Source organism: Pseudoliparis swirei, chromosome 2 (assembly GCF_029220125.1).
Source record: "Pseudoliparis swirei isolate HS2019 ecotype Mariana Trench chromosome 2, NWPU_hadal_v1, whole genome shotgun sequence".
Lineage (NCBI taxonomy): Eukaryota > Metazoa > Chordata > Actinopteri > Perciformes > Liparidae > Pseudoliparis > Pseudoliparis swirei.
The window spans coordinates 9,961,532-9,978,766 of record NC_079389.1 but is presented as its reverse complement, the minus strand read 5'-3'; the positions used below and the strand labels follow the sequence as shown (position 1 = coordinate 9,978,766).

General features: G+C 41.3%; 1 protein-coding gene across 3 annotated transcripts in view; it reads left to right on the top strand.

Moving 5' to 3' along the window:
* rapgef4a (Rap guanine nucleotide exchange factor 4a) overlaps window positions 1–17,235 on the top strand; it is a 46,107-nt gene that overhangs the window by 5,179 nt on the left and 23,693 nt on the right. For all 3 annotated transcript variants that reach the window (XM_056426495.1, XM_056426486.1, XM_056426503.1), the window contains exons 2-4: window positions 1,269–1,411; window positions 1,519–1,607; window positions 2,114–2,260. In XM_056426495.1, coding sequence (XP_056282470.1) covers window positions 1,269–1,411; window positions 1,519–1,607; window positions 2,114–2,260 — 379 coding nt within the window. The remainder of the gene's footprint in view (window positions 1–1,268; window positions 1,412–1,518; window positions 1,608–2,113; window positions 2,261–17,235) is intronic.

The following is a 17,235-nucleotide window of genomic DNA, read 5'->3' as shown; positions in this document are numbered from 1 at the left end:
ACATTGTCACATGACATTAAGGCGCTTTGGTTCTGTGACGTCACGGAGCACCGAACCAGAGTCTGTAAGTAGAAGTGATTTCCAGCAAAGCAGCAGGGATTTGTGAATCTCACAGGAGCGGTGGGCGATAGGCGATTCAGAATCGCCTACACGGGAGGAGCGATTCATAGGCGAGTCTGATTATGAATCGCCTACCTCCCCAACGGGGTGGGACGGTTTGGCGAGAATCACCTCGTGTGATTACTCCTACACCCCATCCCGGGGTGGGTTTGGTTCTGTGGGATTCACAAATGGGGACCTATTTAACCCCTTAGTTTAGTTTAGTTTAGTTTATTTCGATCAGCAAAATATACAACAATCAGAATTCAACAAAAGAAGAAAGTGGCTGACCGAAAGGGTCGAAGCAGAAGCTATCGAGCTTATAAGTGCCCTAACCTATGATTTCTCAAAAAAAAATATTTCAAAGAACCATATATATATATATATATATATATATATATATATATATATATATATATATATATATATATATATATCACCATTGTTCATACACAATGTAGCAAAGTTGTTTTCTGGCAAACATGTAAATCCTATTTCTTAAATATATAAACAGCTTCTTCACAAGATTTTCAATGCCCTGTATACTTTGATGAAGGATTGAGAATTTTACTATAGACAGTATATCATCATTAGATTATGCAGACAATTGGAAAAGTTGAAGAGGCATGTTAATCTTTGACATTTGACAACGATAGTATTGGCTCTCACAAGTTGTGGCAAAATCTGATTGGTTGAAATGAAAAGTGTGAGTGCCCTCTGAGTTAAAAAAGAAAGAACATTAAAGATAGCACAGTGCGGAAAGCTACTCTTCTGGACTGAAGCTCGATTATCATGCCATGAAACTGCACTCCATCACAGGAAGTGCTACATACAGTGTAATTGTAAAATTAATTTTGTTAACATTTTTTTCACTTGTTTATTGTCTAATAAATAAAGTGTTGTTGTGAATTCTGACCTTCTGTCCAGGCTGCTGCTGTTGTGCAAGTTTAAGTTGTGACATAAGAGCTGTAACAGGAAACCAGAGGACGGTGTTCCTCAGGGACACATTGGTGTCACATCTCTCCTGCAGAGCCACAGGTGTTCTCAGAATCCAGGCCAAGAGGCACTTTTACCTATAGCTCTGCAGTCTTTTTAGGTGCCTTCTGAATGTTTGTTGTTCCCATTACCTGTACATTGTCCCCTTTCTTTGTTTATTCTTCTTTCTCCAGACCAGCAGAGCGCTCTGGAGAAGACGTTGACATAATCCTGGCACGGCTGAAAAACGTGAAGGCCTTCGAAAGATTCCAGCCCAGTTTGCTGCAGCAGATTTGCCTGTGTGGATTCTATGAGTGCTTGGAGAAAGGCATCACCTGTAGGTCCACATACACGCTCCAAAAGGCTCATATTGTATATCGGGCACCACAATAGATGGATGTTTCTTTTTTTTAAATGCGTTGATTTTTTGGTTCTGTTTTTAAGTGTATCGCCAAGGAGACATTGGCACCAGCTGGTATGCCGTGCTTTCTGGTTCACTGGATGTCAAAGTTTCAGAGACATCAAGTTATCAGGTATGACTGATTAAATTAATGGTAATGTGAGATGCTAATTTACAAAATGTGGGATTAAAACTGCATAATGTTCTAGAATTTACAATCTATCTATGAATATTTGAATGATTTTGTCAGTTAAGTTGCACTTGAAATTCATTTACATCCAATCTCCAGCTTGTTTGAAGTGTAGGCTGTAAGGAACATTTTGCGTCTTACATAAGGGAACATTACCGATTCGTTTTTTAATCGCGCAGCTTCATGCACCCCAGTCAGTTTGTTTGAGTGCTGATTGAAGTAATTTCTCTACAGATTAGAGAGCGTCCATCTATCTAACACAAGTGCTCAGGTGATTGCCTGTTGCCTTTGAAAGTGATCTGATCAGTGCTCCGCTTAAAAAGTGCCTCAAAAAGGGACATTCATCCAGCGGAATAAGGACATAGCATTAGCATTTTAGAGGTTCTTTGTCTGGGTGGAATTTGTATCCTTATAGAATAATGATCCATGTAAAGCACCTTCTTTTGCAGGATGCTGTTACTATTTGCACGCTGGGCAGTGGCACGTCATTTGGGGAGTCGATTTTGGATAACACCCCCCGGCACGCAACTATTGTCACACAGGAATTCAGTGAGCTCCTCCGCATTGAGCAAAAGGAGTTCAAGTCTCTGTGGGAGGTGAGTACATTAATCTCTTCTTGAATCATACTACAATCATTCTATGGCTACATTGCAGCTTGTTACTCATCTCCGAGATAAACTCACGGTCGACGCTCGTATTGCGAGAACTGAAAGAGCTGCGAGCAAAATATGTCCACGCACTTCTTTTTCAAATTTCAGAGGACCTTTAATGTCTCTTACAGACACACAAAACCCTAAACACTGATGGACAGCAACACAAACAACAGGACATATTTAATTCAGTAGTTCAGCAGTAGGTTCTGAAATACAAGTGAACATTGGTTATTTTCTTTATTGTGACTTTTTTCCCTTTAGTCACAGGACTCAAATTAGAGACATTTAATAAAGTATTCACATTTCCACAAACATGACAGGAGTCGACAGAGATCCAGAGATCTGGAGCCTGACTACTTTCATTCAAGTAAAGGCAGTTAAATGCATCCCAAACAAAATGAAACTGTAATTGTATATGTAGAATCAACCACCAACAGGTAAATGTGCCTATTTTTTAAACATATGTTCAGTAAAGATTTGTCTCTTTTTTCAATGTTAATATCAACAATTTCAGACATAAAGCAGATCCTTTCCATCTGAGTGGGTAGCTTAAAGGCAGCTTGTCCATTCATCCTTTCATTTCTGACCTCACTGAGGGGGCTGCTGAACGCCAGGGAACAGCCACCTGTCTTAGTTTGTTCCTGTTGCAATTGAAAGGTTGAATTTGAAAACTGTGACGAATTTAGCCACGCACAAGCCAAAGCGTAGGTGGAGGTTGGATTGTTCATTTATTGTTATTACATGACATTACACGTCATTTAGCTGACACTTTTATACAAAGCGACTTAAAATCATGTTACATTCATACACCGGAGACAAAGCGACAGGGAGCACTTCAGGGTTAAGTGTCTTGCTCAATGACACATCAACTATTGAACCGCCAACCCCCTGATCGAAAGACGGACATGCTGACCACTGACCCACAGTCGCCCTCCCGTGCAAGAATATCGTTATCTGCCCACTTCTATTGTCATGCTCCCAAGTTTGTATGTAAGCACTCCACAACATAAATGGTCTTATTGGTTAGTGGAAGGTTTACAGTTCCTGACCACTAGATGGAAGTACAGCGGTGAAGAGGAAAAGGTTCATTCTGGTTTGGCGTTTACTGGTGTCTTTATTGTGTGTGCGTTCAGTCACTCAACACAAGTATAACACGTTGTCATATCCTAAAGATAAGAGCTCTCTGGTCTCGGCTGTTTTGTGATGTATTGGCACACTGTCAAGCGACTGCGTTTAGATGCAGCTCATGTCATGGAACTGCATTTCTTTGGAAAGTATCTGGCATGGCCGCATTGTTTTGTCTATAATCTAGTTATGAAGAAGCAAACACTCACTTCATATCACACATTTTAAATAGTGCAGCTGCAGTTTTGTTAATTGTATGTTGGTTTAACCCTCATATACCAACATGTTTAACATACAAAGACTTACACTGGGCTCCCTGAAGACCCCAAGAATAAACTATTTGAGTTTTCTCTCAACATCATTAGTTCCGCAATTCATTTCATAAAAAAAAAATTGAATTTGAAAATGAACATTGTAAATGATAATTTTTTATACTGTAAATTAGGACCCATGGCAAATATGAACTCAATGAAGAGTTACATCTATTCAAACGGCATCAATTAGAATAATGTAGTTTATTTTTTACAATAATTTAGTTCACACCGTTGGGAAAATCATATATAATATTTTCCATCTCTTAATGGACTAATGTTGGAGAATCATATTGTTGTCTGTGTTATCCAGCCACTGTATAATGTTAAAGCCCACATCAACTCAAGAATGTGCTTTGATTCTTGGATGTTTGACCTTCACTGTGCAGAAGTTCGACACATTCATCTGTTGAGGAGGGAAACTTTCTCTGTGCACATCTGAGTTTTACACAGAAATTAGTGACACAACTTGTTTATGAATCAATCATGATCCAGTATGCAACTAACACGAGTGTGACGTGTTACATGTTGAAAACATCGTGTGCTCAAACACTGTGAAAGGATTGTTCAGGGAAGAACATCATTTGTCAAGCAGTGAAACGATTTACAACAACAATATGCATACATCAGGTCTCATCTTAGAGGGAACTGCATTTTTTAAATAAAATAATTTTTTTAAATATACACTTTTATTAATCCCCAAGGGGAAATTAGTTCTCTGCATTTAACCCATCCTTAGTTATTAAGGAGCAGTGGGCTGCAGTGATGCGCCCAGGAAGCAACTGGGGGTTCAGTGCCTTGCTCAAGGACACTTCAACTTGCAACTAATGGGGAGAGCGTTGCAGGACGGCCCTCTTACCCCACTGAGCTACAGCCGCCCCCAGAGAAAGAGGATTCAGTTTTGGTTTTCAAAACTGGTCAAGACCGGTCAAGGCTGAGTGGATATTGTCTGATTTATTTATTAACATCATGACTGTGATTGCTCATAAAAAAAGAAGTGAAAATTCCCCGTTGCAATGATTTTTTGATCATTTCATGAAGACATTTCTCATGGTACACTTATACATACACCCATTCACAGGACAGAGGTGAATGAAGAGGAATCTTCATTTGTTTTTATGGGAATGTGGATCTTTCAGATCAATTTGAGGAGTGTCTATGATTTGCATGTCTTACATTTTCATGTCACATGTCCAGTGTTGGGAGTAACGCGTTACTGTAATTCCACTACTTATAGCTGTAACGAGCATGTAACGAAGTATTTTTTTAATCAACTAACGCAGTTACAGTTACTGTAATTTAAATGAGTTCGTTACTCGCGTTACTCTCTTTTGTGAAAAATGAACATTGCAGACAAGAAGACAAGCTAGGCTACTTTAGCTGCTTCTGATCTGACATCGCAGGACCTTGGTGGCACAATGATATTGTAACGTCTCGGACGTTATGGACTGATGACACGGAGACGGGACAACGTTATTATTCCTCCCTTTATTGGGCATTCACCAACACAGACAGCGTGCTCCTCTCGGCTCAGCAGCTCGGACGTCAACAACAACTGTTCCCGTCAACCACCCGTAACTTCCGTTTTCCGACAGGTTAACCCCGCCTCCCCTCTACTCCGCCAATCACAGGCACGCCTCCCCTCTACTCCGCCAATCACAGGCACGCCCCCTCGACCAGCACGCACGGTGCCACACTGTGATTGACAGCCACTTCCAGTGTTGCCAGGTCCGCGGTTTTTGCCGCTGGTTGAATTTTGTGTCCGCTGGTTCGGGTAGACCTATTTTGCATGCAAATTACATGAATATCTTTAAATAAAAATCCATATTTTAAATGAAATAATTTATTTATACCCAAATCCTACCAAACTGACTCCAGATCAGCACGTACACGCCTCACTAGCACCCCCCTCAATTATATGCAGCACCTCAAGGCACCTTTGTGTTCTCTTTTAATTAGTGTTAATACTGTAGGCCAATCACTTTTATTTCATTGGGCCTAATGTGGTAAAAAAAAAACACTGTTAAATCACTGAGACAGTTATTTTGTATTAAGTTAACTAAAAAAGGGACTTTTGTACTCCTGCTTGATTTGAAGGCCTGTTGCCCTGTTGATTGCAATAAATAGGTCTACAACATATGTTTATTGTGTTTGACTGTTCAGTACTGTTCATGACATTAAAAAAGCAGACATAAAAGTAACTTAAAAGTTACTTTCCCTAGTAACTAATTACTTTTGATATACAGTAACTAGTAAAGTAATTCAATTACTTTTAAAAGAAGTAACTAGTAACTATAACTAATTACTAATTTTCAGTAACTTGCCCAACACTGCACATGTCACGTGGTGATGGACACTGGTCTGGTATTGACTTTGTCTCAACCCCTCGAAGTCCTGGTCTTGTCTTGGTCTCGACAGCCTTTGGTCTTGGTCATGACTTTGTCTCAGTTCAGATGGTTTGGACAGCAAGGTAATTAAACCTGGATTGTTATACCAAGTATTACAACTTGTGGATCTTTGTTTCAGTTAAGGTTCTCCAAATGAGAAATGCACTCTTTTTGCCCTCAGTATTGCTTCTCAATTGACCACGTACAGCATCCGCATCAATACATGGAGCTTTTGTTGTTAGATGTGCTGAGCTGGCTTTGCCTTGCAAGTTGGCCAAGCTGTGACTGAAGTCAACATTCACATAATCAGCTTGTTGACAGATACTTTTTACTTTAGCTCCTAGTATTTTACAACGTGTTGTTCGTGCAACAGTTTTACCAAATGATTCTACCTGGCACTGGTGCTCATTTATTCCTCACAGTATTGCCGCAATGCAGTACAGTTGCTTCTGTCGTATCCTGTTACCAGTGGGAACAGACATCAGACTGTATCTGCTTGTCCTGATGCTCCGTGGGGCCAAACTGCCTCCGGCACTTCCCTGGATGTCTTTCTTGCTTTTAAAAGAAATGAAGTCTATCTACATTACTCTGGCTTTAATAAAGTTGGAATCAGTGGCGGCTGGTGAAATTTTTTTTGGGGGCGGCGCAGTTGGGCGACGTGGTTTAAATATCACTCAACAATGAGAAGAAGAGAGGTTTTGAGTAGAATATTGTAAAAAACAAAGCTTTATTTCAAGAACACAGCGTGCTCAACACTGTCCAACAACAACTATCAACACACTGTAACTTTGGGCATGAGAGGTTCAGAGCAGCTTTAAGGAACATTGGGTTGGGTTTCAGAGCTTTGCAAAATAAAAGAGTTTCACCCTCACATGAAAGAGGTTCAGAGCAGATGTAACTGAAGTGGAACGGGCATGGAAGAAGTCGGCTCAGATGGTGGATTTTCCCAGCACTTATTTATTCTGCAGAAGACAACAGAACACACACATTTGCCTTCCGATTTGTCTCTGCACTTCCACTTCCCTCAGCAATAAAAAAACATTGTCCATGGAAGACAGGACCACATTAAATCTAAATAATAACAATTCTCATCAAAAACCATGACATGTAACATACAAGGGGAAAACAGAGACCCCATTGTCTGCTGGGGGAGCAGCATCGGAGCCGGTGACACCAGCCGTCTTAACAAACTGGTTAGGAAGGCTGGCTCCATCATCGGCTGCCAGCTGGAGCACCTGGAACAGGTGGTGGAGAGGAGGACGTTGAAGAAACTTGTGTCCATATTGGACAACCCGGACCACCCTCTCCACCACCTCCTACAGGGACAGAGGAGGACTTTCTCCAGACGTCTCCTCACGCTCCGCTGCCACAAGGACAGATACAGGAGAACATTCCTGCCGGCGGCTATGAGGCTCTATAACAGATCACCTCTTGCCAGATCATAGTGCAATAACTACAACAATAACTGAATACTTACACTATGTTGATCTGCACTTCACACATCTCATTTGTTTGCACTACACACATACACACACATTTCATTTCATTTGCTCTGCACTCATACACACACTTTGCGTTTTGCACTCTGTCTATATTTAATATTTTTGTATTTGATTTGTCAGTGTTGTTGTGTGTTGTGTATGCATGTGTGTTGTATATTTACATATATATTTTGTTTTGTATTTTACTTTTATACTTCTATATCTTTCATCCCTGTTTCTTATATTTTGTGTTTTGTTTTTATTCTTGTGTGTTGCTGCTACTGTCATGACAAATTTCCCCTTGGGGATTAATAAAGTATATATCTATCTATCTATCTAATGGACAAAATAAATAACTACATGAGCTAGAAAGTGGCTCAATGAAACCGCCACCAAACGTATATTTTGACAGTAAATGACACGACAGCTGGACGCCGGGATCGTATTAACATTCCATTACTGTATGTAACATAAACGGTTAATTTTTATTGAAGAATATAGCCAAAATAGTGCAAAATCGTTTTTCACTCAACTCACCCTCGGCAATATAAAACCATTGTGACGGAAAGACGGACTCAGGAGCAGGAAGTGCAACAGATGGAAAGCAATTTCCGCAGGAAACAGATTTTAAAAATAACGCTAAATAAAAATAGCTCATTAAAATAAAATTCACAAACACTCAATAATATCGTTGAACAAACAAAAATAAAATACAATACATTGAAAACAAGAAATGACAGAGTGCATTTCTAACTGTTTGACAGAGTAGACCCACTATATGTAAAGAAAAGTAGCCTCCTCTCTTTAAAGTGGTCAAACTTCTCAATAACTCTGGTTAAAGTCAATCATGTCTGTAACCAGCCTGTTTCCATTATTCTGGAGGGAATGTGTCTGTTTTTCAGAACTTCTTCGTTGTGTTTTCGATGCCAGTTCGGTCTGCAAACAGGATTAGCTTCATGCTGTTAGCAAGTTAGCTCCATGTTCTTAGCTAGATAACTGCGGCAAGATTCGTGCTTTACACTTGTCTGAAGCTCTGTAGATCCCTCACCCCGTTGTAGTCCAGAGAGTTTCCGTCCCAGGACTTTGGAAAACAGACAGGGGAAACAAAAAACGAATTACTCATGGACAGTGTTGGGCAAGTTACTGAAAATTAGTAATTAGTTATAGTTACTTCTTTTATAAGTAATTTAATTACTTTACTAGTTACTGTATATCAAAAGTAATTAGTTACTCGGGAAAGTAACTTTTAAGTTACTTTTATGTCTGCTTTTTTAATGTAATGAACAGTACTGAACAGTCAAACACAATAAACATGTTGTAGACCTATTTATTGCAATCAACAGGGCAACAGACCTTCAAATCAAGCAGTAGTACAAAAGTCCCTTTTAATACTTAACTTAATACAAAATAACTGTCTCAGTCATTTAACAGTGGTTTTTTTACATTAGGCCCAATGAAATAAAAGTGATTGGCCTACAGTATTAACACTAATTAAAAGAGAAAACAAAGGTGCCTTGAGGTGCTGCATATAATTGAGGGGGGGGGTGCTAGTGAGGCGTGTACGTGCTGATCTGGAGTCAGTTTGGTAGGATTTGGGTATAAATATATTATTTCATTTAAAATATGGATTTTTATTTAAAGAAATTCATGTAATTTGCATGCAAAATAGGTCTACCCGAACCAGCGGACACAAAATTCAACCAGCGGCAAAAACCGCGGACCTGGCAACACTGGAAGTGGCTGTCAATCACAGTGTGGCACCGTGCGTGCTGGTCGAGGGGGCGTGCGCCCCAAGATTCCCGGTTTCATCCGCCAATGTGAAGCCGGTCATTGCCAAAACGACTGAAATGTTGTATCGATGCCGTACACACACGTTAGACCGCCTCGGAAAAGGGGAGGGGCTTCTCTCCGTGATAATGCCGATATATTATATTTTTTCACATTAAAGGGTACCTGTAGTGCAAAACAACAACGTGCTACATCCATTAGGCGCATCAAATAAATCATATTTACCCCGCCGCTATTGTCAACAAGTCACGCATAGCCCGAGGCTTTACATTTCTTTGTCAACATTCCGAGTCCGTGAACGCTTCAGGGCGCAGCCATTTTGCTAGTTATTTACTCATGTCAAAGCTAACTATGACGTAGAGTCGTTGAAAGGAATTCAGCCAATCCGGAGCCACTTCTACACGCGTTGCTTCTTGGGATAGATCGGTGGCCTCAAGAATTACACAATCTATATCAGGGGTGCTCAATACGTCGATCGCGGCGACCTGCCAGTCGATCGCGGCGTAGTATTGGTAGATCGCATGACATTAAAAAAATTTGGCCCGCCCCCCTGTCACTTTCTCTATAGCGCCACATTACAGCAGCAGCACGTCATTTCTGTCTCTACGTGTTGCGTTAACAGTCCTCTGCCCGCCGTCTCGTGTGCCGCGGAGCTCCCGACACCGGTTTGCGCGCATCGGGACGGACGGAGCAAAGAAAAAGTCACTAGCACCCCCGAACATGTCGGCCGAACATTGCATCAATGAAAGACATCTCCAGCGCTGGCTTATGCGCGATGTAGCTCTCAAGCTCACTCTTTTGTGTGAAGCAGATGAGGTCTAATGACACTATATCATCGGACATAAGTTCGTGCTCTTTACAACAAATGCACTCTATGTCTGTTTTTTGTGGCACACATTTCCCACAACTGCACCAAACGTCCGCCGACTTGCGTGCACGGTCCGCACGGTGAAGCATCTGGACCGGCGGTCCTTCGGCATCAACTTCATCAGAATCATCGCTATCGCTGTCACAATTAACTAAATGGGGATAGTCTGCTTTTAAAGGTTCAAACAAGTATCCAGTTGCTGAATCAGACAATCTTTCATCGTCCATATTATCAATCTCTCAGCATTTGTTTGCGAGCGCTCGACGTTGTTTATATTGGTATCTGAACACATCCGCTGTGGCTGGCTGTCGATCTATCAACGATCTGACGTCACACCACCCGCGACATATTCAAGCTCCAGTGCAATGTCGCATGTCGGAGTTGAGGACTTTGAACAGCCTAAACTACGTATTGTTATTGAATACTGGACCGTCAGTGCATGAATAACCTTTAGAAACACATTATCTTTTGATCTGGCTACATATTCGCTTTCACTACAGGTACCCTTTAACTTAAGTGGTTGTTGACAGGGGCTGACGGTCTCCCACACACATTTAGCGCGTCAACACGGTATATTTACTATTTAAATGATTTGGCATATAATGTTTTTTGACAGGATTTTTTTTTTTTCTTCTTCTTTTTTTTTCATCTCCAAATTTTAAGAGGGGCGGCGCCCTAGCGCCCCCTATGGACGAACCGCCACTGGTTGGAATACATGTTATGGTGCATGATAAACCTTGAGCTGCATGATATACTTTAATTCAGGCCTATTCAACTAGCGGCCCGTTTGAGTTTAACTCTGGCCCGCAAGACTGCCTGCAAATCACTATAGCTTGGTAAGAAAAAATAAAACTGACGGACACGCCTCTTTTATACATTGAGACATCTAACCCAGAGCCACCCCCCCCCCCTCCCCCGTCAACAATCCTTCTCGGCTCGCGCGCGACTCTCACTAGCCCCCCCCCGTCAACAACTCTTCTCGGTTTGATGCCGGCGCGCGCAACGCTCAGCTGTGATGCTCGCACAGGTGAGCATCGGGTGCTGATTTGATCAATATTCTGTGCGGCCCTCACACCCCCCGTGATTTTCTTATTCGGCCCACTTGCTACTGAAGTTGAATAGCCCTGCTTTAATTGCTGACAGAGAATGTCTCCCTTTATTGATGCCAGGAGGAAGCTTTGAAATAAAGTTGCACACCTCCTCCATCTCCTCCTCCCACACAGATCTGTCATATAAAAACTATATCAGACTGAGCCCAGCATTGTCCTAATAGACTTGTGGATAATTTGTTCCTGCCTGTCCAAGTCAATTATTCAGTGTGAATCTGTCTCCAGTTTCCCCTCCTTTTCCTAAAATATGTGATTGTTCCTTAAATGTGAGGTTATGTATTCATGTTTATTTCCATGTTTCTTGCACGTGACTATAACATATGACAAGTGCATGAGTTAGTGTCTATGGCTACCACTCATGCATGCAACACGTGCAGCGTGCTGTTTGTTTAACAGAGCAGACATGAGCAGAGCTCAGCACACTCGGTCACGCTACCCAAAGCTCGGCCTGATCATCAATTTGCTTTCCCCTTTGCTTCAAAACAACACACTATTTACAACAAAACAGTAACAACAACACAACATAGTGTTGTGTGTGTGTTGTGTGTGTGTGTGTGTGGTGTGTGTGTGTGTGGTGTGTGGGGTGGGGGTGTGGGTGTGGTGTGGGGGGGGTCCTGTGAGGTCGGAAGTCCTCTGAGGAATGAGAGAAGAAAAGCCGTCTCAGTCTCGTCTCTCTGCCTCTCGCGCGCCTTATGACCCTAGCGCTTGCAGGCACTGCAGCAGCACAGTCTGTTGGGGTGGTGGTGATCCTGCCGATCCTGCACCACTGGTTCTGCACCTGTCCTCCTCCAAGTCCTGTGGGGAGGGGGAATAGAATTAGTGTGCCGAACGCACTACTACTACTCTCTCTGCAGTCCCCTCCTGTCCTAGAGCAAACCAGGCCAAACCAGGCTGTGATGCTTCCTGTCAGACGCCTCTACCAGAGCAAGAGAAAAGAAGGGATCCTCTGGGAAACTTTAAATTTCCTCAGCTGCCTGAGGTGGTAGAGGCGCTGCCTTGCCTTTCTCACCAGAGTGTCTGTGTTTGTTGACCATGCTTCCGATGGGCACTGTGATTGAAACAACACAGTTACGGTTACGTCATCCTGCATGTGGCCTGAATAGACCTGATTTCATTATCTGGAAGCTCTGATGTATTGGATTATATGTAACAAATTACACATCTGAGGAGGACAGTTATATATATACAATGCGCATGCTTTAAGTTACATTGTGTGTCGATCCTTTTGACTGTAAGTATTTTGCAGGCATGTTTAGGCTCCATTATCTGTTTGGTGGCGAGCTGAGAGAGTGGGTGGGATTGGTGTGTCTGGTTAGCAGCCAGTGGAGAAGGTTGACGAACAGGAAGTGGCAGCGCCACTGCGTGCCCTCTGGTGTCTGAGGATTGGGTCGAGGGGTTGGAGAAGCAAGGCCAGATGGATCCTCTGGTGGTTCAACATCCACATTGGATGCCACATCCAGGTTCGGAGTCACAGCGGATAGGTGTACAGAAAGGGTAGGAACATTATATCATCAACACATTTCTGTTTTATTCCCTTATCTCTGCTCACACAGTCATTACATCACCAACATATGTTGTAATAAACTCCAACAGTCTGTTTGTTATCAGCTCAAAGGACTATTTGTTGTTGTAACAGTTTTTACAGGATTTATGTAAGAATTTATGATTTAGATAAAAGTAGATCAACTAGATAGAAAGATTTAGGATGAAGGTTAAGAGTTACAGCGACTGTAAACTCACAAAAAGCCAAAACATTTCTGTTGTGATAGAATAATGTGTCCAGTAGAAAGAACAATGCTGGATTACAATCATTCAGCTGGCAAACAAAAACTAGATTTCTCTTAGCTTTTATCTCCCACATTGTTGCCTTGTTTATGCGTTTGCTCATGTGACAAATATGTTTAGCTTTTTGCTTAGTTGGTCGATATCTTCAAGTTAAACCACAGCGTGGAGGAGCGGACATAATTGATGTCAACAACACTGAATCAATTTCAATGCCAAATTAAATGTGTTGCTGGTGTGGGGAGTGAAGATGGAAAAGGAAATATAGTCTCTCTCAAGTGACTCAGTCCATCATAGTGACATCCAAAATACATTTTAGAAAATTGCCTTGTCTTACATTGTTCCTGTTCAATACAAACCGTTATTCCTTCAAATTCACGACGACCATGCGGAACACATAATTTCCCAACAACTGGTTTTCCTGAAAGTGCAGCTAAGCTGTTTGGTCAGTTGTTTTCAGTCCAGAGTGTAAAGTGACAGTGAGTTAGATTTGACACGGCGAGTTAGTGAACCACATCCACACCTGCTCAGCCCCATCTCTCTTTTTTTTTGTTACATCCATTCCACGTCTCAAAATCACTACGATGGCAATTTATGTCTGAATTTATGAGCATTAATAAGCAAACAACTATTTTCAATGTCTAGATATAGTGGAGTAATGTCTATCTCAGCAGAGCATGAAGTCACTCCCCCTCTGTGTGTTGTGTAAGCTAAGCTTCTCAGTGCTTTGTTTGACCTTATCTTAACCTCACTCCTCTAACCCCATACTGGATGGTGGACTACTGTCTTTACATTTGAGAGAGGGATTGGAAGCACAAAGGAAAATCCACATGTTTAACTCAATTCTGCCGGTGTGTTCACAGAGGAGACGTCTCTCTGAGGAGTTATACGATGATGAAAGCTGCAGAGACATTTCCTAAATATTGATTTTATATACATCTGATATGTTGGATCCTTTGAGAGTTTAACTCTTCCTTTGTGAAGATGGCCAAGCGGAATAAAGCAACTGCTACTGTATTTTGTGTGAAGTTTAGCTAAGGCGAGAGAGAGAGAGAAAGAGAGAGAGAGAGAGAGAGGATACTGTCTGCTCTCTGGTGTGCTCAGTGATTTGAGTAATCACCTAGCAACTACTGCTCAGATAGACTGACTGGCACTCTGCTGGTCGGACACACTCTGCTCACTCTGCGCTCAGAGTGGCGTCCAGGCTGCGGTGACGGAGCTGCTGGATCACGCTGGACCACGCTGGATGTGACCCATGACTTTAAGGACTGGATTTACATGCTTGGAGTGTTTGCTAACACCTGGATTAAGAAGGTGTGGAGGACCTTCCAGTCAGTAACAACAATAATAGGCTGCATGGGACGCTGGTAGCAGCTTTAGGTAATGTTTGCCAAACCTTTGAACGATCCAATGCATTTGTTTCATGAGAAGCACTGTAATATATAGGGGGAAAGTGAAAGAAATCTTGGGTAGGAATTTTTCCAGTGTGGTTTTTGCTGGTGTTGCGGAACTATCTGGAAATTCAGAATCTGCAACCTAATTGTCGAAAGTAGGAACATTTTTAATTTATACTCTGTTTTAGCTTGAGAGGAAATCAGACATAGCAGAGAGAAAGGGAAACACTTTTTGTGAACTCTGACAGTCTGCCTGTCAGAGTTCACAGTAATCAGTGACTGCATTGATAATAGTTTGCACTATGTGGGTTATGTAATATTGGGTAAATTATTTGAAATACAGCAGTGCATTCATGCACATTGATGCTCATAATGCAATAATGTGGTCAAGCATGAACAACAGAGGAGGAGCACCGAGATGGTTTATATCTTCACTGATGTGTTATTCTGTCACAGAGAAGACTAAACTCATATCTGAACTCTTAAAAAGCAACAGTATGCATCAGATAGAGATATGGACTCACTAGGTGAGAGTCAGTGTGTGAGAGCATATTAGTGTAAACAGTTGACCTAGCTTTACAGGAGGAATACCGAATGGCACATCTGTTATTGAGAGACACAAACCTCATTTTCATGTTTGGCTAAACGCTGTGTGATGATGAATGCAGGATCATAAGCACAAATGACACTGAGATGTCTGTATACTTTACATTTACAGGATTATTAGTCTAGTACATCAACTATTAGTTATTTAAACTGTTTGATCTTCTTAAGTTTCACCCAGAAAGTTGGACAAACAATACCAACCCTGACCTTAAAATCCAAGATGGGTGACCCAACTTAATGCTTAAAAGTAGAGAAGTCAACCAAAAGGAGTCAAGTAAGAAACATCCCGTCATCAAGCTTCACATTGTGGGCGTGAAATGTCAGATATTAGAAGCCACTAAATCAACACACTGTCGGATTCTGGGTCAATAATGAAATAATTTAGCTGATTTCATTATGATGCAGTGATTCTTTTATTGACTATAATTATTCTGAATTTGCCACAGCTCTGATTCACATGTCTGGCTGGCACATTTGTCATGCTTGCCTTATTTGTGCACTTGCTAATAATTTATCACATCCAGCACAATTTTGTAGTTGTTGAGCATCTGAATGTTTACAAATATTATTTTTATGTCCAAGTGATTTGGGGTCACTCTCAGTCTTATTCTTTGAGCTATGTGAGATGCTAAAAAAATAAAACGGTTTATTGGTTCTTCAACTAAAATAGGCTATCTCTACTCTAATAAAGACATATGTCGATGTGTCAGTTTACTAATTGAGATGGATTTTATGTGAGGTTGAAATTCTTCAAACGGTATTTTTAAGCTGCCTTTAGTGATCAAATACCTCAGAATCAGAATCAGAAACAGGTTTATTGCCAAAGAATGTTTTCACAAACAAACGAGGAACTTTTTTTGGCGGAAGGTGCAAGAGTCGCGCACCAAGACACCGTTGTATCTAAGTTCTGGATGTGACTTATTTTTGATAGATAGATAGATAGATATGTACTTTATTAATCCCCAAGGGGAAATTTGTCGTAACAGTAGCAGCACCAATAAACTAAACACACAAGAATAAAAAATAAAATATAAAAAACAGGGATGAAAGATAAAGATGTATACAAGAAGTATACAAAGTAAAATATAAAATAAAATATATATGTATCTATACAACATATATGCATACACAATACACAATACAATACGAATGACAAATTAAATTAAATAGGGTTAGGGTTAGGGTTAAATGATCACGGAAGTGCTTGTAACACCTGTCAGTTGCTCAGAGTAAATCAATGAAAGAGAGATGAAAGAGATTATGGCCGATTATTATGTTTATTCTATTATGTTTATTCTATATACACAGATTGACGCTATAACCTGTGTGACGACACCATTGTGCTTGCTGTCTGGATGTCGTGACAGATTATTTCACACAGTTGAACACGCCTCGAGGTTGATCCGTGCTTTACACAGGGTGCAGTCAGAAACATTTGTAGTGCTAATACAAAAAGAACGTTTTTTTCAGAGCTGTCTGTGAGTCCAATGGGAGTTGTTTGTGCCTTATAACTATTGACTGTCCCTTTGTTGGTAAATGTTGATGTGTACAGTGAAAGACTACAGGGAGTTATCGCTGCACAGATCACAGCCAGGGGTGGTTTTACTGTGACTTGAAACGTTGTCATTCTAGGGAACAATTATAGTATCTACAGTATAAATCCACTTGGTGTGTGAAATGATTCCGTCCATCCAACTATTAGCTTCCGCTTATCCAAGGTCGGGTCACGGGGGCAGCAGGTTCAGGAGGAGGACGCCCCTGAGTGGTGAGAAACCCCAATAATTGGAGCACACTCTCCGATCCCCACTCCACAGGCGACACTGAAGAGACGTGTCAGCCAAGACAGACCAACAAGGTCCAGAGCCTTCCGCATCTCAGGGTGAATCTCATCCACTTTTGACAACCTCAAAAATCTCCGCCGTCTTTCCCTAAGTCTTCAAACTATGCCTCCTCCATGGAAGACGTGTTTGTCTTTTTCAGGAGTATTTAAAATAGGTTTTTTTCTCCTGCTTGACAATATCCCCAGTCCAGGTCTCAGTTATCTTCACTCACTGAACACAGCCTGAG